Source organism: Odontesthes bonariensis, chromosome 11 (genome assembly GCF_027942865.1).
Source record: "Odontesthes bonariensis isolate fOdoBon6 chromosome 11, fOdoBon6.hap1, whole genome shotgun sequence".
NCBI classification, from domain to species: domain Eukaryota; kingdom Metazoa; phylum Chordata; class Actinopteri; order Atheriniformes; family Atherinopsidae; genus Odontesthes; species Odontesthes bonariensis.
The window spans coordinates 15192140-15203823 of record NC_134516.1 but is presented as its reverse complement, the minus strand read 5'-3'; the positions used below and the strand labels follow the sequence as shown (position 1 = coordinate 15203823).

General features: G+C 43.3%; 1 protein-coding gene across 1 annotated transcript; it reads left to right on the top strand.

The window, feature by feature from the left end:
- Positions 1-9895: 9895 nt before the first annotated feature.
- LOC142391368 (2-oxoglutarate receptor 1-like) lies at positions 9896-10951 on the top strand. The gene has a single exon (XM_075477139.1). The coding sequence runs from the start codon at positions 9899-9901 to the stop codon at positions 10880-10882; it is 984 nt and encodes a 327-aa protein (XP_075333254.1). The 5' UTR covers positions 9896-9898; the 3' UTR covers positions 10883-10951.
- The last annotated feature ends 733 nt before the right edge of the window (positions 10952-11684 follow it).

Sequence of the window (11684 nt, the reverse complement as noted above, 5' to 3'; positions counted from 1 at the left end):
TTCCTCTTGCCGCTGCGTTTACTTTTGTGTGATCTGCAGAAAGCTGACGTAGCAGAGACGCTCAACCATGTCAAGGGCAGTCGAGGGAGGGAAGAAAAAGCTTAAATTCAGTGCTACTTTCACATAGACAAGGAAGTGAAACTGGGTTACCAGCAAGTGTTATCTTGACGCATACACAAGGAGTGATGATCTTTACACACGGGACGCACGTTTGTGTCAACGTGAGCGTGTTTTTTTGCAATTACAACCAGACTTATCATGAAAAGTTGAGGTGCGTTTATGCATTTTAGCCCTGACAGCGAATAAAACATATTCACAGAGTCAAAACGGTGTTTGAGACATTTACATTGACATCATCAGGATGATGGCACACAAGGTGAAGGAAATTACACCAAATTTACATAAATTCACACCCTCGCTATTAGGCAGTGTCCATGCTGCAGAAAGAAAATCTAATGCCCGCTAAATCAAAATGTGGGAAAGCAGCCACGGTGTTAGTTTAGGCATTGGCAGGGAATGTCACTGAAAATGCAGTTCAAGTGAAGTTAAACTTTATGTCCTGAAAATAGATACAATGGGCCTAATGCAAGAACATTTTCATATTTTTATTCTAAATTTCTCTCACTTTTTTGTAAGGTCTAGTACGAACACGCCACGTCCGATTGAACAAACACTCTTAACTTTGAAAAAGTGTTTAAACCTGCGTAAATGATGAATGCCACCTGTGCGTATTTAAGTGCACGTGCACGAGGATAGTAGATTTGCATACTGCACGCCCAAAATTATACCACATAAGGCTGTGCTTCCTCTGTCCTGTGCCAGGAAGTGTTGAGTCATGAGAATGGAATCAAGGCCCAAAAAGAACAACTTTAGGGGCTCTGAGATTTAAGTTCTGCCTTCAGAGATCCGAAAAGAAAATCTGTCATTTTTAGCAGAGTCAGCAGTGTAATTACGGGACCTGCTAAAGCAAAGAAATGGGAAGCAATTAGGAGTGCTGTTTATTGTCACCTGTAGTTCGTAATGTCACCGAAATAAAAAAGAAATGGTTTGATATGAAAATGGTTTTTAATATCTTCGCTACCTGGGCTGCGGCCGCTTTGCTTTTAAGGAAAAAACGCGGGCCTCCAAACCTGAGGGTTCGGCGCTGTCACCATTAATAGACCAGTTGAATAACTCCATGAATTCAGCTGTCAATTAAACACTTAAAAAGAGGGAAGCAGCTGGGATTCTCCTGCTGTGAACCTCAGATGGTACCAGTAGCGAACCGTGAGCACTACGGCTGGGCCTTCACCTCACCCCTCATTGCTGAAGAAAAAAAATCATTGCGGGAAAAAAGGCCGACAAAATTTAATTTACTTCGGGATTAATAAAGTATCTCCAATCTAATTAAATAAATAAAAAACAAGCAGAGACCGCTCATACAGTCAATGGCACGTACCCATAGAAAAAATACACACTCACACACACATCACACAACCCGACTATCGACTGCTAACCATGATCAGTAACCTACACAAACCCAGACACATAATGGCTCGGCGGCCAGCAATCGGATAAACCAATGAAGTGAATCAATCCTGTGAAATAAGGAAAACAAGTGAATGAAACCTGCACTCACCCATTATGAAGTTAACTCTGCCAGCACCTCCATAATCTTGCCCCTGCTCAGCCAACTCCGTGACGTCGGGTATGGTTGGTAACGTTACAGCGGCTAGCATTAGCAACGAGGCTGCTAGGCTTGCTAAATCGGTAAGCATTAGGCTACTGAAGAAAGCTAGTCTTTTTAGCTACGTTATATTATCATCTTTCTTCTCGGCTATAAGTTAACCTTTGTTTACGGCCACTGGCCCTAACCTGACGCTAGCTGTCAAATCACCGGAAGTTTTCACCGGAAGTACTGGCGCATACACAAAAGTTTGAATGTCAACCGCTCCACTCTGCACGCTTTTCGGACTTCACGAAGGCCTACGATCTTTTTTTTTTGTCCCGCCCACTTCAAATCAAACCGTGATTGGTCAATTTTCCCATCACTCTCCAAACCAAAACACATAGCTTGGCCTTCCCCGAAATGCGTGAAGTCCTAACCAATTAATGAGCCGGTTAATTTTGCTTCGATAGAGATGGACGATTCTGATTGGATAGTATGTTTCAGGACAGTAACCCTTTCATTGCCGATGTGAATTTGACAGTAAACTTAACTTTTGAACGTAGATTAGCGAGAATGTAGTATTAAATGTATTGTATTAAATTAAATGAGAGTGATTGAGTTTTTTTATGTATACATATATTATTATTTAATACTAATATGTTTTTGTTCTGAATTTTTTAAGGCCTTCTCTGAAGGCGTAGAAGGCCCTGAGGGTTCCCCTCTGGATGGTACGAGCAACAGTAAAAGAAAAAAAAACAGGGTAAAAGCTTGTAAAAGCTCTACAGACGGCAATTATTGGGCAAAGAATAAAGCCTTCTCCGTGATCTGCTTCAGGGTATGTTTACTTCACTGAGGTGAACTTTTGCACAATTGTCTTTTTTTTTTTTTTTTTGGAGAACTGGTCTGAATAGTCCACCACCTATACCTCAGTGTGAATACGATAATTGAACAATTGACAATGACTGTCTGACAACTTTGTTCCTCTATTCAACCTCACAGCAAAGCCCTCAACAAAATGTTTGCGTACAACCACAAGCAGTCCGAGTGGAGGGAGATGGCAGCCATGAAGACACCCAGAGCCATGTTCGGAGCCATCGTCCACAAAGGCAAGATTATCGTGGCTGGTGGAGTCAATGAGGAGGGCCTCACTGCCTCAAGTGAAGCCTATGACTTTGCAACGAACAAGTATGCACAACTCAAACACTTGCCAGAAACTCCACTTCCCTGCAACACTTTGTTCCGACAAGTATTTGTCATCAATAACAATAATACTGTCTCATGGACAGTGTTGTGCGTGAACGAGTTCAAAAGAACGCGTTCATTGAACACGCTCATTTTTTCGTGAACGTTGAACTTGAACGTGAATTAGTTCACATTATGTGTCATGAACGGCAGACATCACTGTAAATGAACGTTGGAATTTGTTTTCCATTGAAAACTGAGTGACATCTGTTTTCTCTTTTGAAATGCAACGAGAGAAAGTTCCTCCCTCCTGTATTCTCGCTGGTGCCGCTTAAATCATGTATCACCAGACAGAAATGGTTTTGATTGTGTGCGCAATGCATTGCGGGCAACGTAGTGTCCGGCTGAGAATAGTTGAATAACATACTGGCTTCCACGACGTTACCCGTGATGAATTGCAGCAGAGCGGGGTAGGCATAACAACGCTGCGTAGCAGGCAACGACGAGAGCGCGGAGGGCTGGAGGAGCGAGAGAGAGAGAGAGAGAGAGAGAGAGAGAGAGAGAGAGAGAGAGAGAGGTAGAGTGAGAGAAAGCGCTGCAATTAAAAAAAAAAAGGCAGGTGGAAGTGATGGCACGGAGACAGACACCGATTCTCCTTATGAACATTTAAAACAATTGTACACTCTTTTTTAATTAAATGCTGGTAGATTTCATTGCACTAAGTATAGAACTGGTCTACCTTGTCTGTATTGCTGCAAGTTTCATCACCTGGTAAGAAACCCACAATTGCAGTGTCATGAGCAAATGTCTACAATGAGCAGTTTCAAAGAACGTATAGTGATTTCTAGCTCGTAGTGTGAAAAAAAGTATTTATTTGAATATCTCACGAAAAAAGTAAAATGAACTGAACTTTGAACTAGTTCAGAATTAAAATTGTGAACTTTGAACGTGAACTGTTCACTTTGAGCATGTATGAACTGAACTTGAACTAGTTCAGAAAAGCTGTGAACTGGCACAACACTGCTCATGGAGTCCAAAAGGACATTGTGTAGTGAAAATATGAATAAATCCACCAGAATATACAATAAAGCAATTGTTAAATCGAGCTTTTTCCGGGTGTTGTACCCCCTCAGGTGGGAACCCTTCACAGAGTTTCCTCAGGAAAAAAAAACGTCTCGTCGTGAGCAGGCGCTCGATGACTGCAACTAAAGCCGTGCATTCAGTTGTTGCCTCATCATGATGGCACTTTGATGGGGTGGTCAATGAGGGGGGTCTTCTGGCACCACACCTTCTGGTCTGCCTGGGCTGGTTCAGGTAGTCGTTCATGGCAATATTGTGCAAATCTGGCATGTCTTCTCTGGGCTATAGATCAGTTTACCCCCCCCCCCCCCCCCCCCCCCCCCCCCCGCTCTATGGAGACACACCCACCTGGCCTTCAGCTCAGTGTGCTCCACAACGGCACGGGTGCTTTGATGTGTATATGTGTGCATTGCTCCGATTAAGATAGGCATGAAAGTCCCTCTTAATTTGTACTTGTTGGATAGCGGTGTACGGGAATTTGATGTACCATGGGTGATAAACTGATGAGAGCTTTGATGACCAAGGGGAGCGCACGACTCACAGAGGACTGGGACACCCCCGATCTGTCTCCAATCTCCCTCTGAAAGGTTCCAGTGGCCAAAAGTCCAAGGGTGGTGCGGACCTGGACGTGTGGTGGCGTGTTTTTCTCTGGAGTTGTGGCTCTAGCAAGCTGCATATTTGCAGCAGCACATTCCTTGGCAATCTTAATAGCGATGTCAGCCATTTGTCTGTCTACACGGTCCCGAAACACACGTGCGCTAAGGCATCCAAAAGTAGCAGGTCAACCGCTGGTTACACTTCCCATTGGCCTTGTTATATACAGATTCAAATTAACCTTCAATTAGTGCATAATTTAAGTCAAACAGAATAATGTCAGCATCATTATGGGGTATAATGTATATATTTATTTATGTTTTCTTCAAAGTAATTAAACATACAATCCATTAGTCCAGCAAACTTGATTCGAATAACAGCGGACTATTTTACGAAACTCCTACTCGTAAATTCTGTTCGTACCTGAAAGAAAACGTAAAATACGAAAAGATTGGTGAATGCGCAAATTCTCTTAAATCATTCGTACGGACGATTTAAGAACAAATCTGTGCGTACGAACGGTTCTTGCATGAGGCCCAATGTTAACTGAAGTGGAAGTCCTCACAATGATTCACCTAAAAGAAGTGCCGAAGCCGAAAGACAACGGTTTGTTCACTGATGGCTGTTGGACATTGATAATGTGAGGGAAATACAAAGGTGAGCACCCACTAGTGAAAAAAAAAGCAGAGGGGCTCTAATGCTAACAAAAGCCGCTTTTGGACAGAGCCGTTCTAAGAACGCAGTTATATGAATGGTCCTCCTCGAATTTCGTTCTGATAACTGTCCTTCTGTTTCAGTCTGCATTCGCACATGAGTCGGGACTGATGCGACGCACGCAGCCGTCTGCGTCAGCGACGTGTTACTTTAGCCGTTTAGCGCCACATTCAACAACAAAACAAAACAAAACCTGGTAAAAGTAAGCTAATATGGAGAGCGGGGAGGCCACCGTGTTCATGGTCTGCATGGCGGTGATATTAATCATGGACGATCACATCAGGCGTCTAACTTTGAGGCTGGAAGAGCTCACAGAGAGAGTCAGGAGACGAAGGATCGAGCGCAGGCGATACTTTTTCATTTCATGAAGTAAGAAAGGAGAGCAGAGCGCCGCAGACAAAGGAGACAACGTGTAAGTTTAACTTGTTAAACACCCGCCGGTTGTGTCTGTGTCGTATGAGGAAACATTTCAGCCGTGCCAGCATGACATGGGCCGTGGCTACCAAACACCAAACACCTCCGTCAGATGTGTCCCTATAGAACCCTGAAAAGACCCGACCTCGGAGAAGGAGCTGAAATGGTTATATGAACTGAGGGAGATAGCCCCGAGTTCCTGTATGTCCGAATGCGGGAGAAAACGGCCCCGCGGATTAAAAGGTTATAATAACTGTCAAAGGTTCCTACAGTCCAAAAGCGGCTAATGCTGAAAAGGAAAAGAGTTCAAGTGCAATATGAGGTGATTTTCTGGTTGGAAGGTGAGGGGATCTGTGTTTACAGTCACCCATTCAATCACCTGTTAAATGTCAAGCCAACCAAGCAAAATACATCTGTGATATGTTCAGAGAATATAAAGCCAGCAGAGCTCTTAGATCCAAGGACTCAGGTCAGCTGGTCCAGTTCAGAGTCCAGACTAAACATGGAGAAGCAGTATTTAGCTGTTCTGCTGCAAACAAGTGGAACAAACTGCCAGTGGAGATTAAACTTTCACCAAATGGAGACATTTTTAAATCCAGGTTAAAAACATTTCTTTTCTCATGTGTCTATGCATGAAATCTGCACGGTATCTTTGAACTTATCTGGACTGTTGCTTGTTTTTAAATTCATTTAAATGATTTTATTTGTTTCTCTTTATATTCTTTTATGTATTTTTAATGCTTCTTCCACTCCCTGCTGCAATGCTTTTATTTTATGTAAAGCACTTTGAATTGTTTGTACATGAAATGTGCTATACAAATAAATTTGATTTGATTTAATTTTGATTCTAAATCATTTCAAACCTCAAACATTTTAAAGCCCTTCAACCTAATCATATGTCGTGGATTTTTCTCAACGTAGCTTTTCACGTTGTCACTACGTTTTTCTCAACCAAAGGGCCGTGCGTGTTGCAGCATCCCTTTCACTGTTAAAAAGCCAGGCATCCTTTTTTGCAGGGCAAGGTTGAGACCAAGAAAGAGCAAAAAAGTGGGGTCAATATTATGCAAAACACATGGTAAGCTAATGTTATTCCTTGGTTCATTTTGTAACTATACTACATGCATAGGGGATTCTCAGTATGAGCAAACAACTGAAACCCACACACATTTTGACCAGAATTAGCAGGAGAGGTTTTGTTTATCTAATTCTATTCTATTCTATTCTATTCCTTGGCTACCTGAAAAGCTCCCAGTTTGTGAACAAGAGACACACACATCTCTTTACATTTAGTACGAGGCTTAAAACTTTGCTTTTTGATAAAACTTATAGTTAGGGCATGGCCATCTCTATGCTTCTAAAGCACTAGACTGCTGGGGGGACTTCCCACGACCCACCTTTCCTCATTCCACTCTGTACTTTTTACTCTTTGTGTAAATAAACGCTTTTTTGGTTGTCATTACCTCTGTTTTTATCTTTTTCTCTCTGGCCTGTGCCATGAGTCACTTGATTGTAGTGTGTTCTGAGTTCTAGGCGGGGCGGAGCAGGCATACAGGAAATCCAAGCAGAGTATGGCATGCTCCTGTTCTGTCTGCACACCTGTTATCCATCTGCCTCCATTACTGGCTTGGTTTTTAAGGAGCAGCAGGAGTTCCAGTCTCTGCTAGCCTGGCTGACGCGTCCACAATCTCGATGAGATGGTGGTCTGGGAACTAGGTGTGCATTTTCTCGTATATGAGGCGTGGTTTACGAATGCCTAGAGCCGTTTATTGGGCGCTACGAATGTCTATCAAATGACGTCTGGTTCTTCCCATGCTGCTTTGCGCGCGATTCATAGCCAATTGTATCACTTATACCAGATGACGACAGAAATTCGACGAGGAAGAAGAAAAAAATGTAAAATAAAAGTAAACTTGCGCTCTAAGCTACTTAAATTGACAACAAAGTAGGCCTATATGCTATATTCTACATGAATTTTTATGTTGTAGAGTTGTGAATTTATTTTAATAATGGAGAAATTGAGCAGCCTTGCTTTGTTGTCTACAGTAGTAGATCAACCCTCATTTTACTTTGAAGCTCCAAGCTCCCAGAAGTGACGTCAACGAAGCTTTAGCTGCAGAAAAGCTATCAGGCTTGTGTTGATGATAATAATAAACTCCTGGACTATGTACAAACTTCCAAATGCATCGTTTTGTGAGTACAGACCATATTTGTACAACTGTAGAAGTTTGGTGTCATGGCATGTGATTTTAGTGTGGTAATTTTGGAGATACTGCCAGGGTCCGTTAGCGCTTGTACTAAGCTATTCGGGATAACTCGGTAACTCAGCTGATGTTCAGCCAATATCGGAAAAACTTCGGGTGGGCTACTTGGCTGGATGTCACGGTTCAAATGACCCTAGGGTGAATCTACTCCGAAACACTTTCTAAGGCTGCATTGAACGGTAACGTTGTGTCCGCTGTCATGTTGAATTAACACTCTACAAGCTTCGGTGTAGCGCATAGACGTCGTCATCGTCTTGCTGCTGCTGCCCCCCCGTTCTGTGATTGGTTCCCAAACTCTAGCAAAAATAAGGGCGGTGGTTTCCAGGCTGACTTTGCAGTGAGAATGAAATCGAGCGCAAAGCAGCATGGGAATTCCCAGGCTAAGTCTCTGCCAGATTATCTCACAGTTACCTGTCCTAATCAAGGCCCACTTTTGAGTTATTGGCACACTGAGTGTAGCTCTCAATAACTAACCTGTTGTTGTATTTTTCTTCTTGAGGTTGTTGCTCTTGTCTTTGTGGACTTTGTCTCCCCAGTTACATGATAGATAGAAACTGCACTGGCCCGACATAATGCGGTCTAAAAAAAAAAAAAACCTCCAGATTAAAACGACAATACACTTGAGGTCTGAAAAATAATTAACTGCAGACACTTTGTTTTTAATCCACTGCAGGCTTCTGTTTCCCATTTTAACTTTAACTTCCTCGTTTCTTTAATGAGAAACCAAGGTCTGTGTTCGCCAAATATAGCAGTGTTACACTGAGATAATCACATGACTGTTTGAAGAAATAACAAAGGCCTTCAATGAAACACATTTCAATCCGAACAAAAGAAGCAATCAGGAGTTTGTAGTTGTCAAAATAAATAAATATGTCACCAAACTGCCAACCTTCCCACCTTCCCACGCTGAAACCTGAGCTGTGTACATGAAGCGAACCTCCAGCTTTATCAGCTCAAGCATGACACCAGGAAGTTGGTGCACAGGGCCGAAGGTGAAGCACACAACAGTGCACATTCAAGCAAAGATATGCTGGAGTTTCCCCATGGGTGTGGAAGACAGGAAGTGAAGCTACAGGGAGGAGGGAGGAGGGAGGGATGGAGGTGAAAGTAGAGATGAGACACTTAAGCCTGGGAGTGCGCACTGATGAGGACACTGTAACTCAAAGTGAGTAATAAAAGAAAATCTCTATCTGCATTCGCCTTTGTGAGTCGGCTTCTTTGTGGCACTGGAGCGAGGTTTTAGGCTGTATTTTTTTTTTTTTCCAAAACACAATCCCTGAAACAAATGCGGGTTCATGCCTTCTGACATCTGGATGCGTGTGATTTGTAAACAGCCCATCTGTACATCTGTAATGAGAGCTATTTCAGACAGTGTTGCAGCTGTCACGTCCTGAGCAGCTTTCAGAAACTCAATTGCCGAAGAGGAAACAAGATATTGTTTGCTTCTTTCCCACTGAGTTGGCTTGATTGCTTCTTTCTTGCCTGGTCTGCTCACCTCTGAGTTCCTGTCGGGCTCCGTCCTTCCTTCCTGCAGATGTAATTGCTGCTGACAGTGAAATGACAGCCGAGGGGAAAAGGGAGTGATGATTCGCTTGTTGCCTATTTTTTCCTTCCTTTTTTCTTTTTCTTTTTTTTTTTTTTTTTAAAGTCACGCAACGTTTTTGGGGGCAGCTGTGAATCAGGAGGCCCCTGATGTGTAGAGTAAAAAAAAAAAAAAAAGAAGCATTGTGTGACCTTTTTTTCTAACTGGAAGCCTTTAGTAGAATTAACATGACAAACAATGTGCGTGAGAAGAACGTGTGTGTGGCTGTAATGGTTGTCTATCATAAATGGTTGAATCTGCTAAATTGTTCATAGATATTTGCTGTCGTTAAGATTTCTTGCATTCAAATGAGCTCAAAATGACCAAAGCAATATGTTGCACTTTTGCCATTTAGTGGGCATGTGCTTTTTTTTGTTTGTTTTAATCTGTACAATAACTTCTTATTCTAAACAGGGCTTCAAGATGGCCAACAACAATAGCAACTGCTTCGATGTGGACTGCCTGAAACTTTACTACCTACCCATCTCCTACAGCCTCATCTTCATTGTGGGCTTGGTGGGAAACATCACTTCCATCAGCATCTACCTGACAAAGCTGCGCCCCTTGAAGAGCAGCAGCATCATCATGGTCAACTTGGCCCTGACCGACCTGCTCTACGTCCTCACCATGCCCTTCCTGGTCCACTACTACCGCAACGGCTCGTGGCTGCTCGGCGACTTCATGTGCCGCTTCGTGCGCTTTGGGTTCCACTTTCACCTCTACGGGAGCATCCTCTTCCTGACCTGCCACGCCGTGTTTCGCTACGTGGTGGTGAGCCAGCCGCTGAGGTCGCCGCAGGTGCAGCAGAGGGTGTGGGGCATCGCCGCGTGCTCGGCGGTCTGGGCCATCACCGCTGCAGAACTCACACCGATGTTTAGCGTTTTATCGCTGCACAGCGAGAACAACGAGACGCACTGCTTGGACTTTGCCAGCACCATGCCGGTCACCGATGTGCGGGTGTACAGCTGGGGGCTCGCCGCGTTCGGGTTCCTGCTCCCCTTAGTGGTGGTGTTCATATGCTACATTGGCATAATGAAACAGCTGGCCAGAGGTCCCAACACAACCAGTTCTTACCGGAAGCGAGCGCGTCGCGCGGTGGTGCTCATCCTGGTGGTGTTCGTCATCTGCTTCCTCCCATATCACATCTTGCGCGCGTTACGGATCGAAACTCAAATTGCAGATGCGACGCCGCGCGCGATGCGGATCGTGCACGCAGCGTACATTATATCGAGGCCTCTGGCCGGAATCAACACGTTCTTTAATCTGGCGCTGTACACTCTGTCGGGTAATAAGTTCAGGAGGGCCTTCCTGAGCATTTTTTATCGGGAATGCTGGCTGAACAAGGCCAGGGCACTGCTCCACCTGCCTGTCATTAACAGGGCAGGGAGCGACATGCCTGCTGCATGACTGGCACCTTCTTTCTTTGATCTTTTTTTTTGACAATCACTGCAGGCATGCTGCAAACTGACTCACTCACATTTGGAAAGCTGAGAAATCTTTAGTGTCCCAACCAGCAACAATACACCTTCTGTTTTGGTATGGAAGCCCGTTTCCGCCACTTAATAAAATTTTTTTTAGAAATACTATCTCATAATTATGAGATACTAAGTTGAAATTCTGAGATACTAAGTCGAAATTATGAGATACTAAATCGAAATTATGAGATACTAAATTGAAATTATGAGATACTAAGTCGAAATTATGAGATAGTATTTCTAAATTTATTTTTATTAAGTGGCGGAAACGGGCTTCCATAGTTTGAGGAGGCCTCGACTGGAGCAGAAAAAATTGTGCAAACCCTTTAGGTGTGAAAAAAATAAACAAATGCCTGCAGTTACAGGCAGCAAAACCTGTATTTAAGTCTTTAGTATAATTTACTTGTCAAACAATGGACTCTTGTTAGCAGCCGCAAAATCAGGTTCACTTTGTTGACATTGAGTTTGGAAATGACTTGAGTTTTTCTAGCTGTGTCCGGATTTTCCAGCAACATTACACCTGCCAGGAACTGCAGCTTGATGCCAGCGCACTTTGATGAAACTTCTCAACGTTCCTTTCACCTTTTGGATAAACTGCATGAACAGATCCTTTCACATTTATCTGCTTTTACATTTTTGTAAAGGAATACTAAACCTAATGTGAAGGAATTGAGCTAAAATGAAATAATTAGACCCATGGTAACCCTGAAATAAGATGCTAAAATGCAATCTTG

What these genes read in the sequence shown, in the direction of transcription:
- LOC142391368 (XM_075477139.1), top strand. Translation starts at nt 9,899, where the DNA reads ATGGCCAACAACAATAGCAACTGCTTCGATGTGGACTGCCTGAAACTT.